Below are 15,694 nucleotides of genomic sequence, written 5' to 3'. Positions count from 1 at the left end.
ATTTTGCTCGCGGCGCTCCATCAGTCGCAATGGTCGACAGAGCAGAGCACTAGGGGGGTAGTACTGAGGTCCACTCTTCAATCCCTGATGCAGAGAAAATTTTTTTTATTAATTTTTTTTTATTTGTTAATTTTCTTATTTAGGGTTTTTATTGTAATTTTTAAATTTAATAAAAAAAAAATATGTTTATTCATTTCTTGTTTTATGACAAAAGTATTTCTTCCCATATGCGTGTTTTTTCTGCGATGAAATTAGATTTTCAAACTTATTATTTATATTTAAATTTAAGTAATTATGTTGATTTACATTGAATTAATTTTAAAAATCCTAACCACCTCCAAGCGAATTCGAACCTGCGGTGGTCTTCACACGACGCCACAGCCCGACATTTGTAAGAAAAGCAATTAATTGCCATTTATGTTTGGTTTTAGCAATTCAAAGGCAGATGGCGCTGAACGCTTAAGTTCTTCGTAATTGTCAACTGCTAGGCCATAGCTTTAGCACATACTAGTTAATGAACTGGTATTTTTACGGACTTGTGTGCCTTTTCACTGCAGGGTACCTTTTGCTTACCAAATACATATGCAGATGAATACATATACATACCTATAGCATGTTATATCCTTAATGCCATTTTCATGTGCATGACATGATGACGACAAATTCTCATGCAACCTGACACTAACTGAGATTCCAACAAATTCCAACCATTTTCCACACTTGGCAAAGCTTCTTTCCTTTACTTTCGCTTTACAATCTTCTTATTTTTCTTCATCTTCCCAGTCGCTTTCTTATTCATGTGCGAATATGTAGATATGTACATTTTCCTTCATTCGTCTTCGTTTTTTTCATCTACTTATGTTGTTGCTTTTGCATAACATTTTAAAAAGTATCAGCACTGTGAGGTGTGTGTGTGTGTGTATATGGAGGCGAGTATGTAGTACTGTGCGGGGTTTTGTAAAACGCTGAGCCAACGACAAACCATTTTAAAGAATTTCGCTCATTTTGCAAATCTCTGTGTCGGTATAAAACATAGAAATAATAGAACATGCAATAAAAGGAAAAATGAGAAAGTGTCAGTTACACTTAGAATAAGTACAATTCACAGTTATACAAACCCACGTAAGTACATATGTATATTTAGCTATATGCATGTATGTATGTAGTACTTATATGTGAGCAAGGACATGTAACTTCTCAGCGTCAGGTGCAAATTACATAAATTGTGGATTTAAAATAAATTATAATTTTTGCGGCGAACTGGGACAAGTCAATGGTTGATTTATATATACATACATATGTTGTACAAATGTTTTACCATTTTTCTCTTTTTTGATAAATTTAATGGAATTATAACGTAACCCTGTACTTAACGTTATGGGAAGGAAACTTTTTATAGAATTGAAGAATATTTGTTTACGATTTTTTTCTCCGAAAAGCAAGTTTACAGAGGAAATTTAATATTGGAAATTTGCAACAAAATTATTTTTCGCGCATTTTTTACGAAAAATTGAAGTTGAAGAGAGAGAATCTAACATGTACATATGAAAATTTCGGAACATTTTTTACAATTTTTTCTTGAACAAACAGAGGTTTAGAAGATATTTAATGGTTGAAATTCGCATCTTTTTTATACATACATTTTTTTCTACGAAAAATTGTCTCTGTAGTTTTTGTACCAGAAAAAGTTGGATGATTTTTTACGATGATTTCTTCAAAAAACAAGTTTGTAGAGGTAATTTTAAAGTGGAAATTTCCAACAAAATATTTTTTTTTTATTTTTTCTTTACAAAAAATTGTCTGCGTAATTTTTCTACCAGAAAATGTTATGCCAAAATAATTATTTTCAAGCAAAATTCTTATCCAAAATAGTTCTTAGATTTTTATGATTCATAAATATTTCTTTAAGAAGGAAGAAATTTTTCTACTAATAATAATTTTTTCAATATTTTTTTATTATATTATCTCTGTAACTTTTCTACCAGAAAATGTTTTGCCAGAAGAATTTTTTTGAACATTCGATGAAAAACAATCCTATAAGAAAATTTTGTAAATATTTTTACGTTTTTTTTCGACAAACAAGTGGAAATTCGAGAGAACATATTTTTTATATTTTTTTATCAAAGCACCATCTCTGTAACTTTTATACCAGAAAATGTTATGCCAGAAGGATTGTTTTGAAGCTAAGTTCTTTCATTTCATAAAAAATATTTCCTAGATGTTTAAGCTTTATAAACATTTTTTTCGGCCGGAATTCTTTATAAATATTTTTTTTTTATTCTATTATGACAGCAAGCAGATATTCGTATTCCCCGACTTTCGCGCGACACACATGCGCACAGTGTTCTCGTCGTGAAGTGTGCTCTGATCATATGTGTCTCTGCTGAATGGCAACTGATTCCTGGCTAAAAGCTAGTTTGTCGTCCGTTAAAACTTCACGTAGTAGTGTGGTGAGACGCGCTCGGGTAGGACCTAGAGACCGCTCTTCCTATTTTGTCTGACTTTTAGGAGATTATTTTGAGAGAACTGATCCTGGCTGCCCGCGACATGAAGGATAGGCCGGATGTATCCATAGTCCGTTCAGGCCTTACTGAAAGCACATTCTTACAATCAAGGACAGATTTTCATTTTGGCTGCATTTCTTTATTCATTCTGAACGTTTGGAATAAGCTTTTTTGTTTATTTATTCTTTAGAACGTTCCTGTTGATATGTTGACGTATATTTCAAACGCATTCTGTTTATTCCGGCTGTGAAATGGGATTATCCGGAATGTATAAAGAAACGCAGCCTTTATTTTCGACAGATTTTAATTTTATATCCAAATAATATTATTTTGAAACTATTTTATACATTTTCTTCAATAATCTAGCAAGCGGATTATGTCTTTTACAAAATGAATTGCTCAACGCCTATAAGTATGCAATAATATTTGTATTTGTTTATTGAGTCTATAGTTCCTTTTACATTCATAAGAAAATTTCCCAATACGACCATTTATTTATTTATGTGTACATATTTGTGGTTGTCTGCAGTTTAAATGCAATTTATTTCTTTACTTAAAATAAGAATATAATTTTTTATTTATTTTTTATATGTATTTGCGAGTATTTCTTACCAGCTTTTATGCTTGCCAAGCATTGTTTGTGTAATTGAAAATGTCAACGCCACAGCTTAATGCTTCGCATCTGTGGCTGGTGGCTGGTGGCTAGTGGGCAGCGGTTACTGGCGAAAAGGCGATTGAACCCGCACATACGCACACACACACACACAATTTGTGTATGCAGCCCGTAAAGCGTTGGAAGGGTATAGTTTTTGTGTTGAAAAAAAAAAAACAGCAGCCACTTTTTTACATTTAACGCAGTGCAACGCCTCCAAAGCCCGCACGCAGCACTCAGCCACCCATTATTGCTATTGTTATTTTGGCTATCGGTGGCAATTATGGCTGTTGATTTACTACACTATTGAACCCTTTAGTTATTACATTAACGACTTTTTTTCGGATTATTTTCAACACTTTTTTAAGGGTTTATCGCGCTTTGTGTGCAATTTTTCTGCGTTGGCCATTTTTTCGACGCATTCGTTTGTTTTTTTATAATTTTTTGTGTTTATTGCACGTCTGTATATTTTTATGCATATTTACATCGTTTGCGCTCTCGTTAGGGAATTGTCGGCCAGTCAATTCACTCATTCATTCATTCATTTACTGCCGCAAGCCATGAATGCAATCAATGCATTTTAGTCTCAACGGGTTTTTTATTGTTTATGGCGTATAACCGCAGGGTGTCGTAAAGCGGTCATATTTCCTACGTACGCGCACGTCATGAATATTAAAGTAGCAGAAAAGTAGGCAATATTTTTTTTTTTTTTTTTGGTATTAGATTAAAGAATAAAATTGGACTGGAAGAATGTAAAGTAATACAAAATAACTTTAAAAATATAATGTTATATTGAATAATTTATATCCGGGTCCAAATTATGACCGATTTTGATATTTTGAAAATTTAGGAATTTGTGCTTTTAACCCGTTTATGGCCATATGTAAGCCCATATGTAAGGGTTAGGAAAAAATAATTGGTCGCAATATTGTTTTAAATTTAAAAAGTAAAAATGTTTTCTTACCAGAATTAAAAAAAAGTATTTCAAAGGTTTATATTTTAATGCTAAATATAAAAAGAATTTTTCTGAAAATTTAATTATAATAGCCAGTTTCACTAAAGCAGTTTAAGTGAAAAAAAAAAATTATTTGAATTTAATATGTAAGCTGACAGAAAAAAAACTATTTTTCGCTTAAATTGCTTTCGTGAAACCGGCAGTAAGAATGATTTTTTGAATTAGATTTTTTATAGAAGCTATTATTTTTTTATTTAATGTTAAAAAAAATCTGAAAATTAAATAATAAAAATCAATCTTTTTATAGAAATTATTATTTTTTTTAATATCTTTTTTTTTTAGAAGTTTGTATGATGTATTATTATCGCATCCTTACATACATATTTCTAGTATACCAGCAACAAAAACAATATCAATAATGTCATCACGTTCGGTAGACGAAAGGACCGGTTGATCTGCAGGTCCTTCGAGTAGACACCGGTTCCGGTTCCTTGTTCCATCTTTGAACCGAGAAATTAAATTAAATTAACAAAAGAAAATTAAATTAACAAAGGAATAACAAATTAAATTTAAAAAAAGAAACAAATTAATAAAAAAAAATTTTAAAAAGTATATGAAATTAAAAAATATGTATATTTTTCTTTTTTATACAACAAAGTTTAAAATCTAAAAAAGAAATAAAATATCAACTAAAAAACTAATAAAAAGTAGATATTTAAAAATGAAAAAATAAAACAAAAATTAAATTAAATTAAAAAGATATTCTTTTTAAAATAGTATCAACCAAACCATTAAAGGAAATTGAATTAAGAAAAATAAATAATTTAAAAAAGAAAATAATTATATAAAATAAGTTTCTAAAAATTAAATTGTATTAAAAAATATATATATAAATGATCTGAAAAATTAAAACAAAAAAGAAAAAATGTAGATTTAAAAAAATAAAAAAATTGTTTGCTGCAGAACTCGAACTCGGATCTCTCGATTGGTACCACGACCCACGACTGTTAGAGTGGCTCGAGCTAAATTACAAGTGTTTTCTCTCAAAATAGCTTTTCACCACAAGTGGTGAAGGAGAGTGCTTATTTTCTAAGGCCTTGGTCTTTCGAACTATCTTGCCATCTGTCTTTCATTTGTTTTATCCAGAATTGCCCTGTAAATTACCACATGCAAGGGTCCTACTTAATGGCTCACCGAAAACCTAAAAATTAAGAAAAACGGGCTGCAAAAAAATCTTAAATGTAAGAGATAACCAATAAAGCGATGATAGTTGCACAATTCTACAGCATTCTAACCCATTGATACTAGACTAGATGTGTGTCTGTCTTTTGGCAATTTTATTGCTTCCGATTTTTAGTGCATTCTTTGCTTGGTGCTCTTATCCTGTCTATCGAAGCACCGAACGATTTGTGTTTCTATGCAATTTAACTCTTAACCGCATGTCCTTGCCAGCGGCACACGAAAAGTTCGTTCTAGTTTTTCTTAACTTGTTTTTTTTCTTTCATTTTCTCTTTGCCGCATTTAATAGCATTGTTTTTTAAATGATTTTTCTATTTTTCGGTTTGTGTTCCCTTTGCTTTTATAGCAATTATTTAACGGTTTTGTTCGACTGCTTGAACAGCAGACTGATGTACGCTTCCTCGAATTGGCGCAATGGACCGTGTCCTTCTCCCTCATTTGCTTGAATGCCTAACACTTACACCCCAGTGGGTTTGTATGTTAACTCTTTTTTTTGTCCTTCTCACTTTCTTCTAGCTATCGGATAAGTACCGTTAGTTTGTATGGCCATTTTGTGTTGTCGTTAGTTTTTTTTTTTTGTTTTATAAACCCTTACTATTTATGCCTCTTTTCACACATCCTTGCCACCGGCTGCAAATACAATATAAAACTTTTAAATGTCCTTTCGCTGACTGTCGCATCCTTCTTTATCTGCAAACAAATGTTGGCAATTGTTTTGCCATTTTATTTTGCACCCTTGTACCGTCGCAATAAAATCAGCATTGGCTTGTGTCAGTTCGCTCGACATTCAAGTGCCTGCTCCTACCGTCACTGCCTCGTGGCTGTGTGTTTTCGCTGCCACCGCCAATTTTGCATATTCGAGTATGTGGAATTTTTATTATTGCCGCTTCAGGCCAAGGCTAGGGTGTTATTATTGCCTGCCCAGCTGACTCTGCAAAGAGCGCCGTATGCTGCCTGCTTGGCTACCCGGCGCCATCGCTTTCTGAACCCACGGAAGCAGCTACTCGAGGCAATTTTCTATGGCATGTCGCTTGATATTCGTCTCAATGGTGAGCCTTCAATGCTGCACAAAGCTACATTTATTGTTTTCTGTTTCTCCATCTTCGTTCGTGTTTATTCATCGGTAGATGAGTGTGTGTCCTGTGAAACGGATGTGTGGTCGCGCTGATAGTAATTTGCAATGATTTAAATTTTATGATGATATTATCACAGTTACTCAGTATTTGGGGTACAAATCGTGCAAGCGGACTACAAGAAATTGTATTTAATGAAATGGTTTTTATGATCTTAAATATACATATGTATACCCAGTATAATCTAATCGATAAATTAGTCGATATAATGTTTGATAAATTTTTCAGAAATCAGAGGCGTTTTTATCGATATTTTTATCGAAAAATTTTTTTAAATCGTTATCGCCAGTTTTTTTAATATTGTTATCGGTATCCTTTTCTTTATCTCTACATCGGTGGGCCCTTGTAGATAATCTTATTAGTATTGCTTTCAACAGATTTATCGAATTATTTATCGATATACATATCTTTCACAAGTTTATCGCTGCTGCTATAAAAAATTTTATCAGTTACGATATTTGTTATTGCTATCGATATAAGTATTTGCCGAATAATGGATGTGAACATTGTTATTGGCTTTTTTTGTCCACAAGTTTATCGATATTATTACCAATGTTTTTTTCTAGATATCACTATCAAAATAATTATCGAAGTGCAGAAATATTTCAATAGCAAAATTTTTTTGGAATTTCCAGTATCGATCCTCGTTTATTAAGAAAAATAACTCTAACTTTTTTCTAACTTGATTATTTCGATGCCAAAGTTTTCTGAAGAATCAGTTTACAAAATTTAATTTTCATTTTCTATTTTCATTCGATTTCTCATTCGAGTAGCAAAAAAGAAATTGCAAAATATTCGATTTCAGGAGCTTTTTGCTTCATCGACCACAAAACAGCTTAAGAGGACATGTAGAGACATGTCATAGGAAGCTGTTCCTTAATATTCCCAAGAACTTACTTTGAATTCAGTGGTGAGAGACGTTTCCTTACATATCCTTTTTATTACACCGCCTCCTTTTATGTAGTTAGGATAAGTTTTTTTTTCGGCGAACAACATCAAGGAAATAAGCAAACACCTTAAGGCTTGACAACAGAAAAGCACCTAGAAATCTGACATTCTCTATTATTGTACACAACGCTCAGGAGCAGTTAGATTATTATAACGAGGAGGACGACCTGGAACCTCTATTGTTTGCTTTTCAAGGGTTTTTGGGATCTACTAAACGAGCGTCAACTAACCTCCCGCCAAGAACCGGCATCTTAATGTCGTTGGAGGTTTTTAAACCAATCTGAGTTGGTAGGCTTGGAATTTCGAGTTAAGTGTTGTACGTGGGCCACCGAAAAAAATTATATTGTTTCTAATAAGGAAGAAATGGGCATTGCACTTTCTACGGGTACCATTGCCTAAAAATTTAGAAGAAATCCGACGCTGGTACCTATTTCTTTGACTTACAAATGAGGCAGTAATATCATTTTCTGAAACAGTTCGAATTCAAAGTAGTAAAGTCGAGAATGGTTAAGAAATGTTGTGCAAGGCTAGTATCCCGCCACTCCACGTTTTTCTGAGTTTTCGGACATAGCAGTATAGCCATAAATATATAAACGCAAACGACCCTTGGACTAAACGGGGCGACAGTGAAATCCCTTGAAATGTAAATATTGGACTACCCCGATTTCATCTGGTAGTATTTGAATTGACACTACAATGGAACAACTCCGGTTATAGAGAGGTTGCTTTTCCCTGCACTCGCAGAGGTCATTCACAATGGACAAATAGCCTCCGATAGGAAGTACATACATATATAATATATACCTGAGATCAATATTATATATAAGAAGGCTGGATCGATAGAGAGACAGCTCAACTTAGATTAAATAAAAAGAATCCCAATCGACAAATCGATTAATAATTCGGATGAGCTTCTCCTCCATTTTGTGGCTTGTATCTTGACCTACAGTTTTACGGCCCCTTCGAATGGCATATCGCTTTTTATTAGAACCTTTTTCATGGCAGAAATACACTCGGTGGTTATCCATTACCTGCCTGTTGGCAAACAATTTTTTCTAATTTAAATATTGCTCGGATCAGGGATCGATCCCAGAGCCGAAAAAATGGCTTCTAGGAGGCCTCCTTTTTTAAATTTTTCCGACAGAGAATGTAGCTTATCCAACAGATTTTGGAAACATATATATATTCAAGAAATATAAGGTTAAAACTGGAAGGTCTGAGGCAAAAAGTGTCGAAAAGTCCCCGCTATGAGAAAAGGGGTCGCTATCTTCACCTTAAAAAAAAAAATACCAGAAAATCCTAAGGCTGGTCTAGTTTGGTTCATTTCAGTTGGTGCGTAAACCAAGTCACCGACAGTAACGAAGACAAAGACACCAGATATCGCCCATCCGGTAATGAAGTAAACCCGGAAAGCAATCAACGTTTTTTGGTTTAGTCCAAACATGAAGCCAGCCAGCAGCAAGCCACTCAATATTCTTAATTTCAGTTAATAACTCAACAAATACAAGGATAAATGTGACAACAAAAACAACAACCATAAAAAACGTGAACCTGACTATGTTGATTACCACGACGACGACGGCAGAGCAGTAACGGTGTTGCCATAGGGCGAAAAACTTATAAGTGCAAATATTTACAAAAGTACACCACACTCACTCACACGCAGAAACACGCAGAGGGAGGGCAAGTAAATAGCTTAAGTCAGAATTGAAAGATGAGTAAAAAAGTGGCATAGAAAATGCGGAAAGCAGGTTACCGCTGCAATTTGTATTTTGCCTACTTTCATACCACTTTGAATGAACCAATCTTTGGGAGTAGATAAAGCAAGCTACAGCGAGCAAGGGGAGAGCAACTTTGAATGACCGAACGCTGGCGGGCATCATGACAATTACAGCTGTCGGTTGACGCTGCTTCAGTTGTTACGTTTTGTAGCTGATATTTGCATACTTTGTTGCTTTGAGTTTGCGATGAAACGAAGAAGAAGAGCGCAGAGGGAAGAGTGGGGATGGCAACCCTACATTTCACCACAACCACTTCACTTTACCGTTCAAAGCTGCCAGCGAAGTTTGTATGCTTGGCAACGCAAACACATTCGTGATGAAGAGCAAATAAAAGTGAAATGCATGCGGAGAAGACGAAGTAGAATTTGTAAGTGATGAGCTTCAAAGAAGCTCAAAAAGAGGGTGGGCGAGCAAATCGGCTAAGTGTTATGGCTTATTTTTGACAGATGCTTGGTTGGAGCGTTACCCGAACTCCGGTTAAGCGAGGCGAAATGCAGAGCAGGAAGGAAGTGGAGCAAAGAGGCAATTGCTGCAAAGAGGTAAAGCATGCTGCTGGGTAAAAAAAAATTGAAACGATTTTGACCTCCAGCGATGATGTTGTGAATTGTGTTTTTTTTTCTTCTTCTTCTTCTTCTTCTATGAGTAACCGTGGTAAAAGGATGCGTAAAGCGAAGCTAAAGTAAAGGCTCTGTGTACACACAGCGCGTAAGTGTTGCAATTCAACTTTCTTTTAAAGCTATACAAATAGACCTAGAATGAAAAGGAGGATGAAAGAAAGGCGAAGCTGCATATGTGCTAGCACGTATAAGCAGATGAGCCGAGCAAATACGTTATTGTAAATGAAATGGATTAAGTTTTCACTGAAGGAAGTCGAACACTAAGTCAGCATACTGTACAGGGTTGGATGAAAGACGATTTTTACAAAATAAAGCGTACATAAAAATCCTGCAGTTACGTGTGCAATAATGGGCTCTTTGAAAATATTGCCGAGCCGCATACTCTTAAGCCAAGTTCAAACCACACCCTCAGCTGAACAAAAAGTGTGCTACTGGCCAACGTACTCAGGGGTAGATAACTCAACGTATAAGCCAAAGGTACGAGGCAGCGGCCAGTCGGACTAATCGATCCGCTTCCTCATTTCCTTCGGTCTTGATAACCACAGCAATTGGATGATATTGTTCTCAGCCAGAGCGTTAAGTCTCTCTACATACTCCCGGACCAGTGGGGATTAGATCTCTAAGAAGGAGATAGCCTTGAGTGCCGCCTGGCTGTCGCTTAATGTTAACTAGAACCCTGTCGCTTCGGTACTTCTTTCGAAGGTTAATCTCAGCACACAGACTGATAGCATAAAAGATTCCCAGGGGCACAGAGAGCTTCAGACTGGTACCGTAAACGCCGGCCACGATCTCCTCTGGAAATCGAGAGTAATCGGTATACCACTTTAGTGTGCTTACCTGAACATGCCTCTCCATGATAGACGTACTCCAGGTCGCCTTGCTATGTGTTTCGACCTTAAAGGAGGAGGATAAGTCCCTACTTCATTTCTGTGCCGACGCAGACCGCGACCCCCTCCTGTGTCAAGTTTCTCATCCCCTTTAGGGTCCCTTTCTTGGTAAAAGGGACAATATCTGCCTTTGAAGGGTTCAAACCCACATCCGCACACCACCTTTTTCTCAGGCTGAGTCCTCTTTGGACGATGTCGCCGAGGGTACTTGCAAACTTCCATCTGGCGATAGTCATTATGTTGTCCGCGTACCCTCGGCAGCAGTCGCTCTAATCAGTGAGTATCTGTAGGTATTCGTCCACTACTAAGCTCCACAGGAGAGGAGATAACACGCCTTCTTGCGGGCGCCCTTTTGTCGTTTGTAGTTGAACAACGCTGTCACGGGTGCCAATGTAAACTGGGTGAATATCTGCGGTTTTAGATTAGCCTTGGAAGCGGGAACAAGTCACCTAGACACTGCGATGAGACTTTATCTACTGTACACGCCTTCGCTGACCCTTTGATTAATCTAGCAGCGACCCATGGCGATTGCCTATCACTTTTATAATTGAATGCCAACTAAATTTGGGGAGAGGTAAGGTTTTCCTAATTTTTCAGAACTCTTGTGGGTTTGGCATGTCTGTTTTATTCTAAGTTTACAAGTAAAGTCGGCTCTCATTTTTTTCATTTAGACATATTAGTTTCATTAAAAGCTCCATTGAACTCGGAGGACGGATCTTTGGCCTGTAAATCCCTGGACTGCCTTTTTTAATTCAATTCTTTAAAATACCACCTAATTTTCTACAAGTTAATCATTAAATAAAAATCTTTATGTGGGCTGCCCGACTCCTGCGATAGCCGTTGATATTTACGGACCTGACATTCAAGACGCTTCCTTATTTCATACATTGTCTCAACCCTTTTCCTACCAGTTCCGGCCGGTAACCTAACTTAAGGCATCAATTCCATGGAGAATTCTCACGACACCGATTCCTCATAGGGTTCCTAGAAAGTGATGTTGACTTTCGTATAAAAAAAAGTGGTCTTTCGAGCTTTCGAAGATCGGTAGCAGACCACCATTTACTTTTCTGTCCTCAGCCTAATCGGCGATGACAACCTCTTTACCTCGGTGCAAGAAAAAAACACTCAAATCCTCCTACCTAAAGAATGTAGTACGCTAAATTTTGCGACGCTAACGCGATATTTGAAAGAACTTAAAACTCGAGGCTCAAGTTGAGCTATTTTTTGCATGCTAATCACACTCTTTATCGAGAGATCTTAGACTGAACTTAAGCTCACTGGCTCATTACACCGGGTCGATCCTTTTCTTTGTTCAGAGGCCTTAGGTTAAACTTAATCTCACTGGTACACTAGACCGGGTCGATCCTCATATGGAAAAAAATTATTTATTCATTTTTCCTGGATCTAGAGCATAAAAAAGGCTTTCAAAAAGCGATGCTATGCCTGTTCTTCAGAATAATTTTAGCCCAATGAGAAGAATTTCGACTACATAAGTCACCCGTATAAAAAGCCAGACCGTCAACAAGCTCTTGGAAAAACGCAACAAAGTAATTAAAGACCAAGGTCTCTCGAAAGGGCACAAAAATAACCTTGTTAATGGACACATTTGCACTTTTTTTTTATAATGGAAGACCCTGTATGAGAAAGCGATTATAGCACATAGAAAATAATAATAACAACAACAACATACTCCAGCAGTGCTACATCATTAACAATGTCATATTTATTTGCGCCAAGAATGCGCTCAATACGCAATCAGATGCACTACCATGATTTCAATGAAGCTAAGAATAAATAAATAAATAAAAAATAAATACGTAAGTAATAAACCACTTGAAAGTGAAAAAGATGCGAAGGAGATAGATAGCCAAGAATACTCATCAAATGCGTTTCTGTCTTTACCACACATAATGGCCGCACTGTATAAGTGTCTCGAATCGACTTGGCCCTACTCGCATCTTGCCACATCGTTAGGCAAATAAGTAGCAATAAAAATTGCAATGTGAATGTGAAGCAGAAGTACGCCAGAAAAAAGAAAATAAATAAATAAAAATCAAATAGTTAAGCGAACCAGATTGATGGCAGTTAAAAAAAAATTACTAGGATTATCTGTTGTTGTGAATGAAATTGAAGCGCATGGACGCCATTAAGGAAGAGCGCTGGCATGAATTTTGAGTGAGTCGCTATTGACAGCACAGTGTATGAATATTAGTAATAATTGGCAATGTTTGCAATATAAAATATTTTCGGAAACAAATTAGAAGTTGTCTTTCATAGATTTACTTTTTCATTTGCAACGTAGAAAAGTGGGCTTTGAATCCAGGTTTTAAGTGAAAAAATCCACTATTGATAAGCTCGTCTCCTAAAAGTAGGTAACAACTGTCTTATGGAAAGCAAGCCGTGCCATCGCAGGGACTCATAGACCGTTTTTAGGGGTTGGATGCAAATAGATGTCGACCTTTAGCAAAGCCCTAGCCCATGAGCTGTCTGATCTAAAACAGTTGCCGCGTTCCAAGCCTATAAAAGGCTTAACCCCCCTATTCCTACGGAAATGACAAAACTCATGGCATATCAATTGGTTTACCCACAGCACCTAAAAACGTGCAAAACATGACTTTACATGGCAACTAAGATAATTGAAAGTCTTTTTTAAAACAATTAAAAAATAGTAGGTAAGATGATTTGAAAGAGTTTGTTTATTCTGGAACAAAAGTCTTACAAAAAAAAAGCTCCCTTGCCAACTGGTATATCATTTTGCTCAGTCGCAATGGCCGAGTGGGCAAAACACTGGCGTGCCATTCGAGAGATCAGAGTCGAGTCATCGGGCAGCGGAATTTTTTTATCTAAATTTCATTAAATTTTTGGAATTAATTGTTTTAAAAAGAAAAAGTACATATGTACATACATACATATATACACATATGTATATATACATACATATATGTATATATTTTTCAATTAAATTTTTTTCTTCATTCTTTAATTTAATACTTTTTGAATGTTTATATGTTAATGTATTCTTTAATGAAATATTTATTATTATTTAATATAAATATTTATTATTTTCTTCTTTAAACTTGTAGTTTTTATTGTTTAAAACAGAAATTTTTTTTATTTCATTTAAGTTTCAGAAACCTATTTTACTATTTTTTCTTTTTTAATTTATTTCTTTTTCTTCTGTTAATTTAATTTTATTTAAATTTTTAAATTCAATTGTTTTAAAATGAAAAATATGTTTTTATTAGATTTTGTTGTTTTTTCCATTTTTCCTAACAAACAAATCGTGGAACAAAGCTAATAACACTGTTGATAAAAATATTTTTTAGATTTTGTTTATTATATTTAATTTTTAAGTGCTGTCTTTTTTGAATAATGGTTTTTTCTTATTTAATTTTTAAGTTTTTAAAAACATTTTATTTGTTTTTTTTGCTTTATTCTTTATTTTCATATTTTCTATTTTTTTATTTAATTTTCTTTTATTCTTTAGTTTTTATTGTTTTAGAAATAGACATATATACACATACATATGTATTTTTTTCATTTCATTTAATTTTAAAAAAATATCAGGCTTCGAAAGACAGTAAAGAGCTTTCAATATAGTTGCCAGAATTGACAATCGCCTTACAAAAGACCTTAGTCCTTCGAAAGACTGCGGTGAGTTGAAAGACAATTGCAAGAATTGCCCTGTAAAAATCTTTAAACTTTTGCTGAGAAAGTTTTTTGATTTTTCCAGCAGAACTATTTCATACAAATTTTGATTGCATAATGTATGTAGGTTTCACCGGAAAATGTAAGAAGGAGACCCCTAGATTCAAACCAAGGCACATTAAACAGGTAGTATCAGTAGAGCAAAAACAACATTTGCGTGTATTTTGTTGTTGCTTCTGGTATCGAAAGTGTCAAAAACTGTTCTGAATTTTTTCTTCTAAATCAAAGCGTGCCATGTGAAATACAAAAAATTATAAAAAATAAAAAATTGAAATTGGAAAAAATAAAAATTGATGCAACTTTCTTTCATAGTAAATTTGTTTGCTTCTCGAAGCATTGATCCATCCTTTACAAGGGCCAGTAATCAGCGGTTGTGCTGCTGAGTTGGGCGAACGTTCCAAAAGCTGCTATTCAATCGCTTGTTTTGTATGGAAAAAGGTTTCACATGCAAATGGATTTTAACAATTCAGAATTTTTGTGAGAAAAAATTAAAAATATTTGACATTTTCGAGACCAAATAATTTGAAAATAAATCAAATCAGCTGCTCTACTGATACTACCTGTTCAAATACCTTGATTCAAACAATTATAAAAGTTTTAGAAATTTTCTTGTAAAACTACTTAAGATTCAGGGGTATTCTCCGAGTCCTTTGCAAAGCCTTGCACGGTAAAAACCGGTTTTTGTATGGCACAGCTTTGCAAACCTTGCAATCCGTGCACCGTGCAAGACTCAGAGAACAACCCTATAGCACCACTGTGCGAATCTCTATTCAACTTAGCAGAAACTTTGTCCTGTTTATAAGTAGATACGTGCAAATGTATGTATGTATGTACACCATCGGCAATCATTTCATGTTTGTCGATGAAATGAGGTGTATTTTTTATATTCTCCTTTACTTGCTTAATTTTTTTCTTATTTGCATTATTTCAGGATGATTTACAAAAAAACATACAGTTTTTGCTCATTCTACGCTTCAAGCGAAAATATTTTGATTTCCCTTACAAACAATCGAAACAATTAGAATTAAATAGACCGTTGGGAGTGATTCAGTTCAGGATTGGCGTAGCCATGTATGTTTGTACGTCTGCATGTATGTGTGCGTATTTTTGTTGTTTGTAATAAATAATGCAATTTGCCTGGAAGGAAGTATGCGCTGAGTGTAGTGGACACTGTGTTGACAGCTGATGAGGTCGGTCATTTGGGAAATAAACGGAAAATATTAAAAAAAAAAAATTTTTGGGGTGATTCAATCCTAGCGTAGGTTTAATG

General features: G+C 34.9%; 1 protein-coding gene across 1 annotated transcript in view; it reads right to left on the bottom strand.

The window, feature by feature from the left end:
- Positions 1–15,471: 15,471 nt before the first annotated feature.
- The window catches only part of LOC118751909 (pre-mRNA-splicing factor syf1 homolog), a 16,894-nt gene continuing 16,671 nt past the window's right edge, over positions 15,472–15,694 (bottom strand). Inside the window, exon 4 of the mRNA XM_036486734.1 lies at positions 15,472–15,509. Coding sequence (XP_036342627.1) covers positions 15,472–15,509 — 38 coding nt within the window. The remainder of the gene's footprint in view (positions 15,510–15,694) is intronic.

Source organism: Rhagoletis pomonella, unplaced genomic scaffold (genome assembly GCF_013731165.1).
Source record: "Rhagoletis pomonella isolate Grant_MI unplaced genomic scaffold, Rhpom_1.0 Rhpom_scaffold_01075, whole genome shotgun sequence".
In the NCBI taxonomy this organism is placed as follows: Eukaryota; Metazoa; Arthropoda; class Insecta; order Diptera; family Tephritidae; genus Rhagoletis; species Rhagoletis pomonella.
Note: the sequence above shows the minus strand (reverse complement) of the source record. Positions and strands in the feature narration are given on the sequence as shown.